We start from the raw sequence: 18,259 nt of genomic DNA, 5'->3' as shown, positions 1-18,259 counted from the left end.
AAAACCCTGTATCATGGATGATATAATTATTCATAATAAAGGTTGTTTGGCTAGATCGCGAAAGCCTACGACGACTACTACTCGGACGTGTTAAACAACAACAGCCTGTGCTGCCCCGGGAACCACGTGGCACTCCGCCTGTCACTCGTCAACGTGCGCCGGACGTCGGCTGGAGGGAGAATTCACCCCGGGGGGGGGGTCAGCTGCTGCTGATGGCGACTGTGACGGCACCACCCCCTCCCCTCCACCACCACCATCATCACCCCTCCACCACCATCACCCCACCCCCTCCACCACCATCACCCCACCCCTCCACCATCACCCCCACCCCCTCCCCTCCACCATCACCCCTCCACCACCATCACCCCACCCCCTCCACCACCATCACCCCACCCCTCCACCATCACCCCCACCCCTCCACCATCACCCCCACCCCTCCCCTCCACCATCACCCCTCCACCACCACCATCATCACCCCACCCCTCGACCACCATCACCCCACCCCTCCACCACCACCCCTCCACCACCATCACCCCACACCTCCCCTCTACCATCACTCCTTCACCACCATCACCCCACCCCTCCCCTCCACCACCATCATCACCATCATCATCACCCCTCCCCTCTACCACCACCCCACCCCTCTACCACCATCACCACCCCTCCCCACCCCACCCAGCGTGTCGCTGTTCTCTTGGCCCACCACCGCTCTCTGCCTCTCTCCGCCGCAGGCGAGGAGGAGGGACTCCGCGTGCTTTGCTGCTGCCGCCGCCGCGTGCGCAGTTGCCGCGCGAGAAGGGGGTGGTGGGGCGAGGCCCCGAGCACGAAACGTCGCAAATGCCGTCGAGCGTGCAGTTCCCGCCGCTGCGAAGCGCGGACGACTTAGTGACGGGCTCCGCTCGCTTCGCGCTGCCCGAAGCGGGCAACTGGCCCAAGTGGAGGTCTCGCGTGGTGAGGAACCTCCAGTACTACCAGAGCAACTACTTCCTCCTGGTGGTCGCCGTCTTCCTCGTCGTGGGGTGAGACGCGCCTGGCGGAGTGGGAGCGATGTCTGCGCCAAGAAGGATGATGGAGCGAGTGAGTGAGTGAATGGGTGAGCGAGTGAATGAATGGGTGAGTGAATGGGTGAGTGAATGAGTGGGTGAGTGAGTGAATGGGTGAGTGAGTGAATGAGCGAATGCGTGAATGGGTGAGTGAGTGAGTGAATGGGTGAGCAAGTGAGTGAATGGGTGAGTGAGCGAGTGAATGGGTGAGTGGGTAAACGAGTGAGTGGGTGAGTGAGCGAGTGAATGGGTGAGTTAGCGAGCGAGTGAAGGGTGGAGGGAGGGATGGAGGATCACACGAGACTGTAACGCGCGAGACGTTGACGTTGCCCGCCGGGGCTGTGACGCGAGCCAGCAGCAGCAGGAGGCTGCTGCCGGCGGCAGCGGCGGCGGTCTCCGATGACGCGAGCGATGTTCACCCTGCTCGAGTCGACCCTGGTCGGGGGGGGGTGAATGTCGCTGCCTCCTGCAGCCATCTGGGGGGGGGGGGGGGTCACCCCGCGTGCCGTGACAGCCCTTAGCGTCAATGCACTGCTGGATGAAGGCGTCCCTGCTCCACACCACCACGTGTCGGTCACATGGGGGGGGGGGGGGGGTTATTGAAACGACTTCCACGCTTGTTTAGTGTGGGGTTTGCGGAGAGCATAGGAGTAGAGTACAACCATTGTAATGCCTGCCCACAGTGTGACCCCGAGATGGCTTATACCGAAACACACGACGCCTGTTGTGCCAGAAGAAAGTCAAGAGTGGCATTCCGCTCACGATGCACAACCCCGTATTTACATCGCTGGGTCGGTGGGGTGGAATAATTCCACATTGATATGGCGGTGGTGAGTTTATCCATCGGGCATCCGCTGTTGACCCCCCCCCCGCCCCCTTTCATGCCATTACAAAAAGTGTTGCTCGTGTTATAGCTGTACGCAAGAATGATCCAGGCTCCAATCTGCCGATCTCTGATGAGACTTGGGCACATTGCTGGCGCTTTGTCAACGCTCTTGGGTTTTGCATTACTGTACAGCTACTGCTGGTTCCTCTTTGTAAGCGGAGCTAGGGCATTGCAAACACAGTACGGTACGTGATGAGTCACGGCGCATCTCATCCGCCTGGCAAGCTAGCGACGCGGCCTTGCGACGTGTCCCCAAGACTGTACCACCGCAATTGCTTTCGATTGCCCGCAAATTAATTTACAGGGAAACAACTGAAAGGACATCGGCGCAAATGAACGCATCCGGGATGTGTTTCTGTTCCAGTGTAATGCCACGGTCACTTAAATAAACGCACGTCCCATCCTTGGATTAACCTACATTCTGCAGCATCGCTCTGCTTTGTTTAAAAACAATTAAGTCGTACATTGTTGTTATTGCAGTTGATGTTACAGTAGTAACAGCTCTTGTCCGAGCCATTCTTATCCATTATTCATATTATCCACTCGCCCATAGCAATCCGGCGACTTCCTGTTATCAGTGTGCTGCTATTGTCCGAGGATCGATAAGTAAAGTGAACCACACGTGTAAGGAAATTCACGACGATTGTCCGCGCAATTGGTGTGGATAAGATGAAGCAATGCTGAAGAAGTGGCAGCTCGCTTAAATACCTAATCTGTCCATAAATGACGTCACGCACCTAGAGGGGGGGGGGGGTCAGACATTTGTGACGATGTGTGACGAGGGGGGGGGGTTTGAGAAATGTGAAGTCACATCAAAATGCGCAACTTTAAATAAATATAGACACCACGTTCTACTTAATTAAATATACTTTTTAATAAATGTTTTCTCCTACAACATCTCTCCTACAACATCAGAGTGCAGCGCCACATTAAATACGCACTACAATGACAATAGTTTAAAGCGATTTGAAGCATGGTTTTTGGGGGGGGGGGGCAGAGCTTTGTGACGTCATATTTGAGGGGGGTCTGACTTTTTTTCGTTTGCCCATTTTCTGGGACCCACATAAAGGCCTTCATCCAGCAGTGGATTGACAGTTTGGCTGTACGTGTCTATAAAGGCCAAGCTGGGACCGTCTCTGAGGCCACGTGTGCTGGCCTCAGAGAAGGTCACGTGGCCTCGGCCAGGTCAGGCAGCGTTCTCGGATGACCGACTCGTGGCCGATTTACCAGTTGCTGGACCACGTTCGTCATCTTCGCAGCAGCTGATTTTGGCTGGACATCGAACAAAGACGGTCACCGCATCGCGCGGCGCTTCCAGATGCGCTCATGCGGCCGTCTGGAACGCTCCTACCTTTTGATATTAGGAAGCCACTGGAGTTATGCACTTTAAAATCATCATCTAGATTGAAAAGTCACTTCTTTCGAGTTTTTTTTTCTATTTAGTTTGTTGTCCGCCCCCCCACCACCACTCCTCCGATTATCGCGGTTGGCTACGTACGGTGCAAAGAAGTTCAACATACGTACTTACAACGACATGGAGCGGCAACATCGTGCCATTGTCTGAGACTTTGTACGGATATGAGGAATCACCTGGAGGTGGTCTCGAGAAGGTGCCACGTTCCACCGAGCACACCCGTGGCGCCTCATGCGGATTATAGAAGTGAAAGCAAATTCGTCCCATAGATCCGCGCCTGTCCACACTTTTCCGCTCGGATAAAAAGGGGGTGAAATGCGCAGATTAACGTGGATGATAGGGTGGACCCATAGTGTGTGTGTGTCCCCCATATAAACTCAGACAACAACTTTAGTCTACGCTGTATTGCAGTCTGACAGATTTTTCAAAAAATGTCTGCGGACAGAATAACGAGCTGTTTCGGCAGGCTATCGTCGCATTTCTGCAAGAGTTTATCGAGCTCGTGATGACGGAGCGTCACGTTTGAGCCAGTAAAACTGAACGTTTTAAACAAATGTGCGCAGTTGATCTCAAAAAATGTTTTACGGAGGGCATTTCAAAGTCCCGTAGTGCGCATATAAAACCCGTCCAATTGACAAGGGGTCGTGAGTTGCGTGCGTCTTTCATTATTCCGCGTACATTACAGTCACGTATTGTTTCTGGTGTCCTCGCGATCAGTGATCCATCGATTACTATTCGATTACTATGGATTATTGCGACTTTCCATGCACGCATCAAATTGTGCTTGTGCGACACTTTGCCGTTCGTGCAGAGCAAATGAAATTCATACGCAAATGATGGGGCGAGCAAAAGTGGGGGGCAAACGACACGGACAGGCAATGAGAAACGGTGCGAGTGAGGGGGGTTAAACATTTGACAGAAAAGAACGAGACCTTGAATAGAATTGCCACAGCTCATCGAATCGTGGGAGGCGGCGTGTAACCGTGTCACACCGACAAACGCGTGCATGAAGCCTCATTGAGCCAAACAGACTCCGGATGTGTCTAACAACACAATGGGAGCAACAACTCCTTGCTAGGTAGGATCCTGACGGGAACCGCAAGTTAATAAATGTGTGTGTATGTACGGTATTTAAATTAAAAGTCAGAGTAATTTTTTTTGCTCGAATGAGAATTGAGGCCGTGTTCATCTCCCGTTTACAGCTCCGAGGCAGTGGTGGACATTCCACATTCCTGTGGTGGGGGCGAGCCCATCCATAAGACCAACCATTGTTGACTTCTCCACAAAGAGAGGTATTCATTGTGTCGGCCCCCCAAAGGGATGATTGCGCCTAGTCAACGCCCAGCCAGGATTTCGAGCCGTGACTTTGTGATGCGAGCCACTCACTCTTCCGTCGGCCACCTGTTCAGCTAGAAGAAGATGGCGGCCCTCTGTTAATGCACTGTGCCAAAAAGGGCCTCGCCACGTTAAGGTGCAGAGGATGCTAAGAATAACTGGGGTTCATATTCTTGGTTCTTTCGGTAAAGTCACGTAGAAGGGAAATAATAAAATAATATAAATATTAAACAATAAAAATGCTCACGATGTTTCGACTGCAACACAAGCAATCATCATCAGGTGTGAAATCCACAGAAATAAAATTTTCTTTGAGAATTTTTATTGTTTTATATTTATACTAGCAGAAGTACCCGGCGTTGCCCGGGTGAAAAATATATTTCTTAATAACCTCACATATATACACAGATGGGCTGCTACCCCTGCCCCCCCAGCCACGATCTCCTCGGCCGCTGTGCAGTAATATGTACGGCCTATAGTGTGGTGGGGTGTCGAGGCCTAGTACCGTGCAGAGCCTCCGGCCTCGCCTAGATTGCCCACCCGGCTGAGGCTGGGCACTAGGGCCGTTACCCCCCCCCCGCGCTACAATAATACTGTCTAATCGCTATAATTTAATTATCTACCGACCCTATAATAGTAATTGCACACATTGGGGTGGGGGAGGAGTGAAGAGGACGTGAAACTTTGATGAATTTACCTCAGAGTCGCGTGTTAATGCGTGCGCATATTTTTAACGGGAATTAAAAATGGCGTCCACCCCGCAGCGAATGCGTCGCTACCCGTTGCCAGGGGCAACCGCCGTGGAAAACCAAACGGACCAATCGTGTCTCGCAAATCCCTCACATTTCGTCCAATGAAACTGCGTATGGTCCGGCGACACACAGACAGACAGACAGACACACACACAGACAGACAGATTTGCGATTTTATATATATAGATTATTTTATTATTTCCCTTCTACGTGACTTTACCGAAAGAACCAAGAATATGAATCTCTGCAGTCACGAAAGCTTTAAATAAAAAATAACTGGGGTATAAACACGACGCTTTCAAAATGTATTCACTGCTGCATGCAACTCGTGCAACCTGCCGAATTGAAACCCTCGTTGAACTGGGAGACAGAGCTGAGAGAGAGAAAACGATTGGGAGAGTCGGACTCGGCGAGATGAGGGGGGCACAGCAGGATACTGCAAAACACTTTCACAAATTGGCTGGTGACGTGACCAGGATAGCGTCGTACATTTAAATAGTTGGTGACCTTGTTGTTCCTCGTCTCTCCAAAAACTAAACATCGAGTTTTAGTATTGAAGGGTGAACAGTAACTAGACTTCAGAGAGAGTTTTACAGCTAACATCAAGGTCCACAAACTATGAGTGAGATGTATTTAATGCACTGTATGTATATATAATCTCCAACAACTGGACAGTGCGGTACGATGCTATTTGGAATATGAAAATGGATCCTGGTTTATATCCGGGAGTGAGTGGGCGGATGCTAACCCTGTTTCAATATTACTTTGCCAGTTTAGTAATCTGATACAGCATATTCTAGAGGCAAGCAAGAAATGCACGGCAGAGGCATAGAACACCATTAAGTTTATTTTGTTTAAATAAACCTCAAGAGAACAGGAGGAGTTGGAATTTGCAAGAGAGACCTGGGTCGTTAGTCTGCCAGCAGGCGGTTGACGCTTGATGCGTTATAATCCCAATTGAGCAGTTTGCGGTGTAATTTTAGAATTTGGTAAAATTTTGGACCCTGACGCTGGCACACACAGCGCGGGCCCACTCTTGCGAATGACGTCACGGGCATCTTTCACGTCCACTGCGAGTGAAGCAGACGGCCGCGTACCGTGATCAAGGCTACCGCACACACCGCAGTGTTAACCCGGGCGGCCGCTGGAACCGAACCGGGAACCTCTGCAACGAGCGGCGAACGGAGCGCTACCGCGGGGCCTATGGCATTCAATAACAACAATCGCATGGGTCCTCACGGTTTTTACCATTGAAATGCACGCGTTTTGTCTGAACATGGGGGTGTTTCCTCCCCATCATCAGTGGTTAAACTTTGTGTTGCTTCTGGTTGAGATATCAACTGGCTCTGCGTGCATGTTTTGAGAACGAGTATGGTTTGTAAACACACAGGTAATGGAATTGAAATGTCTGGACTTCCATTAATGCGAATTCTCATGGTCTGAAGATGAGCCCTGATTAATGGCATTCAGTGTGTACATCTCTTTTGTCAATCTGCTGGATGAACATTAAAGGCTGCAATATTTATCCTTGGGAAGTTTACAGTGCTTATCACATCAATAGCCTGGTTGCCTTCATGGGGATAGGAAATAGTTTCAGTTCAAGTTTCAGGTAGAGATAAACATGGCATGTCTCTATAACAACCAATCGTTTGCTTTGTATGCATTGTAACTGTCATTTGCAAGCAGGTTTTCTTATTACATCTGTAATGACGACTTCGACGCACTTGTCTTGAGATGGTTTCTTTATTAAGGAGCCGCGTGCTCACACTTGAACAGGCGGAGACCCCCACTGCAACAGCCCCGAGTCTCCCGCGCATCTCCCTTATATACGGTCCGAGGCCACGCCCCCATTCCCGAACCTTCTCGCTGGTTCTAGACCGCTCGCTCTACCAGCAGACTTTACTGTCATCTTCGTCACCTGGCCACGCTCCTTTTGTCAATCATTCCCGTGGCCACTAGTCCATTCGTACTCCAGGCTGACTCCTGTGGCCACTAGTCCACACACACCGTAGGTTGACTCTACACATCTTTTAAGCCAAAAGTCTGTGATCAAATCACTGTGAATGTGAGCTCAGAAGCTAAGCAGGATGGGGCCCTGGATGGCGCTTTGCTCAGTGACCACCATGCAACAGCACACCAAAAAAATATAACGCACCACCGCCTTTACCATTACACAGGCCACCAGTTCATGAAGAGCTGCATTTGTCGTCATCTTCAGTCACTCGTCAATAAATCGAGCGAATGTGACCAATCTTGAGGCAGCGGTCAGACGGAGAGACGTCTCAAGGCCGGGCCTACCTTGTCAGTAGAAGACAGCGCAGAAGCAGCTCCACGTGGAATCCTGCTGGTTTCACCAACTCCAAGCGGACCAGCATGCTCCATCGACCCTGACATGCACGGCGTTGGGAGGCCCATATCCAGCAGTGGAGTTGACAAAGGGCCGCACTCAATGAAGTCCAAGTGACCAGTTTGGTTAAATATGAGCCGTCTAACGATGTTTCAATTGAGCGATTTAAAATAGATTCTTATGCTCGGGATATGTACATTGAATCGTGAGCCTGGGAATGTATCATTACATATTTCTGTAAGATGATATGCGAATTATACGATGGTCGTACATTTCGGCTGCCAGAGTGAATGCGATTGTAGTGAAATTACAATAATAAATGTAGAAACAATACAAAGTTATTATGAATACAAAGTAGATGGATGAAACGATACAGAAGGGAAGCTGTTCATACATTAACAGGTGATAGACCCGCTGGGCTAATAATGGATAGCACATGTCTCTATGTGTAGTGGTGGTGTTGACGCGCGCCGACAGTGATAGATCACGGGGCGGCGCGGGGTGCGTGGTTGTGCGCGCTGACACAAGGTGGGAAATAGGATCGTGGGCAGCGCGCAGTGATTGGTCAACTGGGGTGGGTGCTCTCAGCGACGTCCGCATGGAGGACTATAAAGGGGGACGCGCGGGAGCACTCGGGGTGTTGTTAACCAGTTGAAGATCGAAGACGGAGTTGAAGAGGTAGGGCCCTGAGACCCCTAGTCCCGCTGTCCTTGTAAGGGCCGGGACCCTGTGCGGCTCGGAGGCGAGACTGTGGGACCCGAGGTCTGACGTCCATGTGGGACGAGGCTGTGGGACCCAGAGTCGAGACTGACACCCCAGCCGGGTGGGTTCCGAGAAGCTACATGGCGTAAGAGCCCGTGTGGGTGTAGCCAGGGGAACCCCGTGGGTTAGGCTGCAGTTAGCCACCCGTGTAATATAAGTTGGTGTTAATAAAGAGTGTGCTACCCGCAAGGTCGTCTCCCGCCAAGTTACTACATTACATATGCAGCACATCTCTGCCATGTCAGTGAATTGCAGTACTGTACTGTGGAAAACAGAAAGTGTGTCAGGGGTTGGAACAGTGGCAGCAGTGGTTATATCGCATTACACTATGAAGCCAGTCACCCCAAGTTCGAACTCTGGTCACGGCTATCATCAGTGGCGAGTGATATCATCAGTGGCGAGTGATATCAGAACCATCTCCCCTTACCGACCCTCACCAACCCACATGGTGAAGTATGGTCAAACAAACCACGTGAGCAACATGCCACGAGGAGGCCTTTAATTCAGCAGTGGCTGGACAAAGTCTGGTAATTGGTATCTACTGTGTGATTCAACACATCACGAGTATATGCATCAAGACTGCACACCGTCACCTCAATGCCCCACACATGCTTTGTTCGGTTGGGCCTCTCCGCTTGCTTGTCTGGATTGACCACATCGCGCACAGCTGTAATGTTAAACTCGGGACATCTATAAACAAATGGTGTGTGTGGGTGTGTGTGGGTGAGTGTGTTTGTGTAGCGGTCGTGTAGCGGTTAGCGCGCTGCGCTATGAATCCGGCGACCCGATTCCCGCTCACAGCCAACAACGGTGATGATTATCTGGGCCTCCGCTAGGTCGACTCAGCCTCAAATGAGTATCTGGTGTGGTGTGTAAACATCGCATCTGGGGATACAAATCAGTCGGGCGTGGTGCTGGCTACCCACCCCTTCGTGTACCGTTCCGGCCTTCAAATGTGCTCGCTAACAGCACTTGCCCTACAGTCTGTTAAGGCCATACGGGGTGTCTTTGTATATATAAAAAAGGGTTCGCTGGCTCAAGAGATAACCATGGTGTATGATTCCGTGTGTGCCGACGCACACGTGATCTGGGTGCGAGGCTGCTGCTGCTCTGCGGTGTTGATGAACTCTTCGCAGAGTCGTTCTCGGGTTTCGCGAGTTCCGTCTCTCCAACTGTGGCGCTGTTCGGGCTACCACTAACTCACCCACCCACTAACTCACCTGCTCACCCACCCTCTTACACAACCACCCACTAACTCACCCACCCATTTACTCACCAAACCACCCACTAACGCACCTACTCACCCACCCTCTTGACTCCCTCAACCATGCACTAATTAATCCACCCTCTTACTCAACCACCCACTAACTCACCTACTCACCCACCCTCTTACTCACCTAACCACCCATCAACTCACCCACCCTCTTACCCAACCACTCGTTAACTCACCTACACAAACAACCTCTTACTCACTCAACCACCCACTAACTCACCGACTCACCCACCCTCTTATTCACCCAACCACCACTAACTCACCCACCCTCTTACTCACCCAAGCACCCACTAACGCAACCTAAGCACGTGCTTACTCACCCAACCCCTCATCCACACACCACCATCCACTAATCTGCTCGCCCACTGACCCAACCACCCACCTACTCTTCCACTCGCTCACCTTTTGCCGCGTTCGTCCCATCTATTTTGGAACTCCGTGCCGGTCACTGTCCACCATGTTTTGTCACCGTCAGCCAGTTCTGCAGGACAGCAGTAGACTCGAGGAATGTTCTGTGAAAGCTCACAAAGAAGCATGACCACGGCGCCGCTGTGTGCCATAGGAATGGGGTGAATTCCAAATGTTAATTCGTTTTCATCTCAATCGTGTTATAGGTGTCACGTCAAGAGGCTGTTTAATGCATTTGGATTTCTGGCAGAGCAGTGCGCATCCCTTTGCATTAGCTAATGGCCTTTGTAAGTAGATAGCGCATAACTACCTCTGAGATGCCTTCAGGTGACCTTTGGTCCTCACAGTATGGGACAGGATCCACGCCGGTCTTGCCACCATCGCACGACAGTTTTCAAACCGAGAATTAAAAATCTCTGATCTGCTGCGGTGTTTATCAATATTAAGTGCAGACCCGAATTTAATGTGTCAAGTTTTTGTTTTTATGTGTTTGTGTGTGGTCGTTGGCGACTGGGTTGAGACCTTTGGGCTAACTCCACCCGAGAAGCCGCTTGAACTACAGGCAGCTGTCTGGGTTTGAACCCAGCTCATCGACGGTGCCCAGCTCGGCACTCTGACCTTTGAACCGCCCGGCCGAGTCTCCCGAGCGTGAGAGATATTCAGAGCTCTCGGCTCGCGCAAAGTTCAATTCCCACACGCGGAGATGCATCCGGCCCATTGTTAGGTAACGGCGAGTTGATTCAACGATTGTAAAGCTGACAACGCGTGCATCATGTTGTTGGTGTGTTGTCTTGGTGTGGTGTGGGACTGTTTTTGTTGTTGTTTTGCTGCGTTGACCAGCTTGCATTTGATGAATTATACGTACCTTGTGCAATTTGTACTTCTATACTTTTATTTGTTTTAATTTTTGTTAGCGACTTGCTTACCTTTTCTCAACCTTGCTTTTTCACGTACGATTGTTTGCATTGTCGACGTAAATCGCTGAACCCCGTGTGCCCCTGCCGGACGACGCGTGCAAGAAACGAAGAGCTTCACAGCTCATCGGATTCCTCCTCCATAGTCCTACGCAAAGGTCCCCCCCCCCCCCCCATGTCCCGACTCAACTTGTCTTCCGCGCCGTGGCAGGTGCCTGCAGCCGGTGAAGATGGTGGCGGGCGTGCTGGCGGTGGGGGCGGCCTGCGGGGGGCTGGCGTGGGCGCGCCGGCACGGCGAGGCGGTGCGGCTGGCGCAGCGCCACAACCCGGGCGGCGTCGCCGTGGCGCTCGCCCTCTGCAGCCTGGCGCTCTGCCACCTCGTGGGCGGCCTGCTCTTCTTCCTCAGCGGCATCGCGCTGCCCGTGCTGCGTGAGTCGCCCCAACGCCCCAACGCCTCCACCGCGCCGCCGTTAACTCGGACAACAAACGGTCGCCAGCACTTTCAGACGCGTCGTTCCTGCGGCCGTCTGGAACGCTCTTTGCTTCTCGTATTTGGAAGTCATTGGGAGCTGTGCACTTTTAAATAATCGTCTATATTGAAAATTCGCTCCTTTAGAACTGCTTTTGTTGTCCCCCCCCCCCCCGCGGACCTCCGATTAGCACGGTTGGCCATGTACGGTGCGAAAGAAGTTCAACATACTGACGTACAACTCATAATAAAGGGGTTTTTTTTGGTTGTAATCACCAAACGAAACGTAAATGTTGTGGGTTTACTCTCCAACACACCAGTGTGCTCAAGTAGTAAATAATTGGCACGTTTTGTTTACGTGGCAAACCTCACTAATTGGCTGTGTTTGATGGTGGTGGTGGATTAAAGACACAATTATATTTAACCCACAAAAAAAACTTTCATATGAATAATTATGGTCACGAAAGCCCACTACTATGTGTTAAACCAGCGGCGCTAAAGTTCGTGTAGAAATAATACAATGACGAGGGTGGCAACCGAGGATCGCGAACGTATCCAGGCGGACGTTCACCGAGGAGACGGAGGGAGCCGTGAGGTCTGTTGGCATGCAGGTGCCGCTGGGTGGGATCGTTGCACGGCAGGATCGTGAGAGGTAGCGGCTGTGGTATTGACCACACGTCCCAGGGCTGACAAAGTACCCGCAAATGACCTAATTTGGCCGAATTTAGCAGGCCTTAATTTGCTTAAGATGATTAATAATTAACAAAATTATCGAGCGAAATATTCGCGACGAAAGTGGGCTTTATTTTATTCAATGATGTTTGTGAGTGGATGAAAATCGTCGATCGTGACGAAATGTTTCTCCGTCATCAGCATCTGTTCAACAAGGCTCGACACGAGGGGTACACAACGCACACGCAGCTGTTTAGCAAGGGAGACGCGGTGGCGTTCACAACACCCCTAACGCAGTGGGCAGAGGCGGAGGTGCAGCCCAGCAATTTCTCGCTCAAGCCGCTGCCGAACGACGGCGGATTTTTATTTTACATTTTAACGGCTCCTCGTTTGTCCCGTCGCAGTGGTGATCCTGCACGCGTCGCTCCGCTTGCGCAACATCAAGAACAAGGTGAGCAACCAAATGGAGCTGCTGGGAGTGAGGAGGACCCCCATGGGGCTGCTGCTGGAGGCCCTGGGCCAGAACCTGGATCCGCAGGCCGACGACACGACGGAGGTGGAGCAGCGGTACGCCAAGTCCCGCTGAGCGACGTGGCCGTTGATCAACTAGGGGGGGGGCAACTTTTAGGGCAATCGTCGCCGGCAACGAGTTCTAGCACGAGCGACCGTGGCGACTTTGGGGGCGACGGAGTTTCTGTCTCGCGCCGATCGGAGAGCAGCGTGTTTGAGTTGACAGTAATTCATGTAGAGACGAGAGATAGCAATTTGTTGCTGAAGTGCATCTGCTGAAAAAATAGGCTCAGAGGCATGAGGGGGATGGCTATAGCACCAGTAACTAGTTGGTTAGGTTAGGGGACAGGAAATTGGTCATTCGGCAAGTTCTTCATGCCGTCCACTTACTGGCAATCGCTCAGTCAGTTGCTCAGCCACTGCGATACATTTCAATATAATATTTGCCTCTGGGGAAAAAAGTCTTCAGTAGTCAGAAGGCATCTCTCTCGTCCATCCACATGCACCAACTTGGAGCCGACATTTCTCAAAATAAAAAGAGATTTCTTGCCGGTCAGTCACGTGAGCTCCGTCCACGAACCGATTGGATCTGACCGTTGCAGCTTCCCCATGGGGGGCAGCCACAATCAGATTTGTTCAGGTTTTGGGCAACTATATTTTTACAACAGGAACCATGCTGCAGCAATCATTGCTGGTGACGATTGCCCCCCCCCCCCCTCTAGAATGAATTGCCCCCTGTGAAATCACGGATTTCGACGGACGGACGGGGGGGGGGGGCCCTGGTAATTGGGAGCGGTCCGTGTACGAGTCGTAGAGTTTGTTTTGAATTGACCAGGTGAAAACTCAAGAGGCCAATGATAGGCGGTCTCATTTTCAAGAGTGAACCCGGCTCACTGTGAATGACAAAAACAAAAGTGCTGCGGAGTAGCAGTCGGAGTAACCGCGTCACGCGAGGAACATATTGCGCTAATACAAATCGATGTCAAGATAATAATAAATTCACCGTCGCGTTAGCCGGCTCGGACAGGTGATTTTGAGACTGATCGCAGTACAATTTGCGAATTGAGCTTCGGAAAAACATTAAACGAATACAGGGTAACTACTAATACTGTACCTCTATGTATAATCCTGGGGGCAGTGGCTGAGGGGTGGGGGGCAAATGTGAACAAGGGGTCCCTCTACTGGCGATGCGAGTGCCAACGCCCGGATGTGCAGCGTCACCACTCGCTGGGGTCAGCCAGATGTCAGGCTAAGAATATTCAGGTCATGCTTGCTTCCAAACTCCACCCCAGGTTTTTTCCTGCCTCGTTTTGTGATGACACGTGCAAGGTGGATTAACGACCTCAATATGCAGCGACTCGCATATGGACGCCTAGGCTCGCTCGCATAGAAAACACAGGAGACACACGAACGTACGTAGAGACACGTAGGCTCACACAGGAGAGAGAGTCAGACTCGCTTAGAGATCCATAGACTCACGCAGAGACGTATAGACTCTAAAGAGACCCGTAGACTGACATAAGGACCCAATAAGACACTGCAATGTGCTTGCAGTAGATTTATCATCAGTGCATACCCATCGACTCACATAGAGACCCCACTGAGGATCTGGAATGCCGGCACCACACCGGTGCAGTGATGGCACTGCACTGGTGCAGCAACATCATCACCCTGGTGCAGCAACATCAAAGCACCAGTGCGGCACCATCATCACACGGTGCCTTTACGTTCAAACTACCAATGAGTCCACATGCACGCATCATCACCCACGACTGGAAAACCCGAGGATTAGTATGAGTCGCTCACCGTGTCCGGGACCCATGTACCACACCGATCGTGAAGGGTTAGAGACCCCCCACTCGCGTGGCCCAGGCCCCCCCCCCCCCCCATTGGTCGGGGGATACGTTGATGTCAAAACCACTGTGCACCAGGGTCCGTTGTTGCCTTACGATGCGCGTCCCCGTGGATCGTGCGTCCGAGGAATGCGTCCTCGGCAATGTCGAGTAAAAAAAACAAACCCCCCGGCCCGCTTGCAACGCTCTGCGCTGCAGACGTGTGACCATTTCGAGGCATGCGGCGGCGGCGGCGTCTAAGCGAAGCCGCGTTGCCACGGTTTGTTTGCACGCGAATGTGCCCGTACGGGAAACGCTCAAAATGCTTCCCTGTGTTTACCACCGTGTGCCCGTGTCACACACTTTTCACCGTAACGTCCCTTAAAAGTTCCCTCTCTGGCCTCAGTTACCCCATGGACAGTCTCACCGAGCCTCAAGACTCCTCCTTCATGAGAGTAGTGTGCGTGGCGACCGACGTTGCTATTGTGCGTAATCCCAATCGAGAGATTTTTAAGATAATCTTCTCAGGTGTTTAGCCAATACCAGCTACGTTGGAGTTCTTTGTTGCCAGGTTTGTTCTGTTTTTAGCTGCGGGAGGAAATTGGAGATGTCCCGGAGGGAAAACCCCACGCAGGGCAGGGGAAAGACGTAAGAAGAAAAAAAAAACTTCACAGAATGGGGGAGCCCGATTAGGGAATGAAACCCAGAGCCCCGTCCTTGCTGCGAGGTCGTCACCACTGTGCCGCCGCCACCACGCGTGCGACTGCATCTGCCCTCACCACCATAAACGTCACTTCAGTTCCCTGCAGAATTCGAGCCGTCATAGGCTGCTGTAATGACGATGCAAAACAACCTCTCCAAACCCTCCCGATGGGTGCACTCTCGCATTCGGACGCACTTTGTGGTTGTCCACGTCAAGCAACCTTGGTCAATCCCATTGCTTGAACGAGGTACTCCCCCCCCCTCCCCCCCCCCCTTTCAGCAACGTCACGCCGCGGGGTCCTTATTTTGACCATACCTCACCACGCCGGTCAGTGCGGAGTCGTTGAATGCGGGGAGCGCAGACGGGGGGGGGGAAGTGGAAGGTACGGCGGTGCCAACGATGGATTCTGATGCCCCTGCACTGTGCTGCCAAACCACGTAGCTCCCCCCCTCCCACCGCACAGCCTATAACACCTTTTGTGGTCGATGCTTTATAATCGCAAACTGCATGACACCCATTGGGTTGTGTTATGCTCGAAGCGTGATATGCAAGCAGAGCCCTCTTTGTTTCACCTCATCCAGTTACATCGGCTCGCAACGAAGTTCTTCCGCCCGTTAAACTGTTTCTTGCAGTTGGCAAACAGCGGGGGCCATTTGCAGTACATTGAGTCGAAGTGAAGACATTGCCGATGAGTTTCAAATCAATTTTGAGGATGTAAGTGTTGATGGGAAGGGGTAGAAGCAGTGTCGCAGTGGTTCGGGCACTTCGACTGTGAACCCGGCAACCTGAGCTCGACTCCTGACCGGGTGAACATCAGTGGCAGGTGATGTCTGAACCGCTCCTAAGCCACCCCTCCCACTTCACCAACCCAGACTTGACCAGCGCGGTGAAGTATGGTCAAACAACCTCCATGGCTGATACGGTGTGGGTAGACTGTCATCTATCAGGGGATTGACACAAAGCTGCATATTAGTATAAGTAGTGTAGTTAAGCACTGTTGAGTATTTACAGTAATATACATTGTGAATGGGTGAGATTTGTCAGCTGATTGGAATTGGTCCAAGCACTGGTTTTAAAGTTATTTGTTCAATCACGGGAAGCTAGGTTTTTTGTGGAATATTCACAGCTGTTGGCTTTAAAATTATCTCTTGCAGTAGATATTCCTACGTGGTTTGTAGTATTTTGCCTCTGCCGTATATTTTCGGAGGAAACGCTAATAACACATCTGCACAGCGCTGTGTAAAATCTGTGACAATTGAACTTGTAACGATTTGCCACCCTGCATTTCAATGAATTGTCACGATTCTAGATTTAAAGTTTTCGTGACTGCAAGGATTCATACTCTTTGGTTTTTTCGGTAAAGTCACGTAGGTGAAAACAAAAGAAACAATAAAACAACAAAATTAAATCACGACGTTTCGGAAGCAACACAAGCCTCCGTCATCAGGTGTGACTGCTCCAGCAAAATTACTGTAGCATATCCGGGATCGCAGTTTGGGTTTGAGAATATATGCAAGGTGTTATTTCTACGTTGTCGTTAGTGGTAGCTCATCGCTCAAACAGATTACGACCAACGTGAATTTCAAACGAATCGATTCGCGCGCACACAATTTGATGTGCGGGTACCATGAACTTAAGAACCGATTTCAATCGATGAATTGTGGCGTTATGGTCTGAGAAATCCGACAATCTGGCCGAGATATACAAATCTTGGGACGATCGGAAAATATCTCGGGTTGATCTGAAAAACCGTAAGTCACTAACGAGACACCACTTCCGCCAAAAGTGCCATCGTCACGTGTCGTCGAGGTGAGGGTCACGGTTGTTATCATGAAGACGCTTCCTGCCATGCGTTACTTAATGGAAATTCATCTGGAAACAAAAAAGTTAAGCTTTTCTTTAAAATGTGAAAATTCGAAATGTATGAATCTGAAACTCGCCCCGAGTATAAAGAAACTGACGGTGACAGCCCAGTTTAGAAAATGAATTGAAAGTGAATGAACACCACGTGTCAACAATAAACAATGCCTAAGTTCTATAGGGCAAGTTCCTGTGTGAATCCAGATTAACTAGTAACATCCTGTTTCGTTTTCCTGAACATTAAGCACCAAAACCATACGTTTTCTCTCAACGTTCAAATACTCTGGTTATGTTTTCGTACCAAAAAAAAAGTCATGATTGGTAGACTGTTGACCTGCCACTCGCAGGGAAATCCCGAGCCGAATGTATTTTTGTAGCCAGGTCTGCACACAAGCCGATGCCATAGTGAGTAAACCTCTTGCCAACAGACCCTGTTAAGTTGAAACTGATTTGTATTTTCAGTTGTTTGTCTGCACCTTGGTTTCATACAGCTCTGCCAAATACAGTACGTTGTATTCACATTTTCTTTTGTCATTTCTTGCAAAATGCGATTAATAAAAATAATGTAATATATATAAAAGGTCTGCACGCATAAATGTTGTCGTCACTCTCCCCACATCTAATTACCGACTATAATCACCCAGAAATGTCTGTCCGTCCCGTGTGTGACGTCACTCCACATGAGGCCCACCCTCCCGCGTGACGTCACTCCACATGAGTCCCACCCCCCCTCATTAATATTCATGAGTGGGTGGATTTTTACACGAACGAAAAGGTCGTGCCGAATTAAATAATTTATTACGCAACGTCGCTTCAAATATGACGACGTTTCTTTACAGAAAGTGACTGTAAAAATACATCTACGCAGCACAGTGCTACATCCGTGCGAGACGTCACTGCAAGAGGACGCTGCGTCTAAGCCGGATCCAAAGAGTGACCAACGTAGAAGTAAGAAAACGGTTGCAAGTAGAAGATGAAGAAGACCTGATGATGATGCAGGCAGTGATGCGCAGGAGACTGGCGCTATTTAGACCCACGTGTAGGGTGGACAACAACAGGAGAATTAAAACGGTTGTTGT

General features: G+C 50.7%; 1 protein-coding gene across 1 annotated transcript; it reads left to right on the top strand.

Moving 5' to 3' along the window:
• Nucleotides 1–527: 527 nt before the first annotated feature.
• Nucleotides 528–17,699, top strand: LOC144732905 (PRA1 family protein 2-like). The gene is made up of 3 exons (XM_078614568.1): nt 528–1,019; nt 11,346–11,563; nt 12,680–17,699. Exons 1-3 carry the CDS (start codon nt 838–840, stop codon nt 12,859–12,861), a joined length of 582 nt encoding a protein of 193 aa, XP_078470694.1. The 5' UTR covers nt 528–837; the 3' UTR covers nt 12,862–17,699.
• The last annotated feature ends 560 nt before the right edge of the window (nt 17,700–18,259 follow it).

This window comes from Lampetra planeri, chromosome 44, assembly GCF_965212315.1.
Source record: "Lampetra planeri chromosome 44, kcLamPlan1.2.h2, whole genome shotgun sequence".
Lineage (NCBI taxonomy): Eukaryota > Metazoa > Chordata > Hyperoartia > Petromyzontiformes > Petromyzontidae > Lampetra > Lampetra planeri.
Note: the sequence above shows the minus strand (reverse complement) of the source record. Positions and strands in the feature narration are given on the sequence as shown.

Coding starts and splice junctions, on each gene's coding strand:
- LOC144732905 (XM_078614568.1), top strand. CDS start 838: ATGCCGTCGAGCGTGCAGTTCCCGCCGCTGCGAAGCGCGGACGACTTA. Junction 1,020..11,345: donor GCCGTCTTCCTCGTCGTGGG/GTGAGACGCGCC, acceptor GCGCCGTGGCAG/GTGCCTGCAGCCGGTGAAGA. Junction 11,564..12,679: donor CATCGCGCTGCCCGTGCTGC/GTGAGTCGCCCC, acceptor GTCCCGTCGCAG/TGGTGATCCTGCACGCGTCG.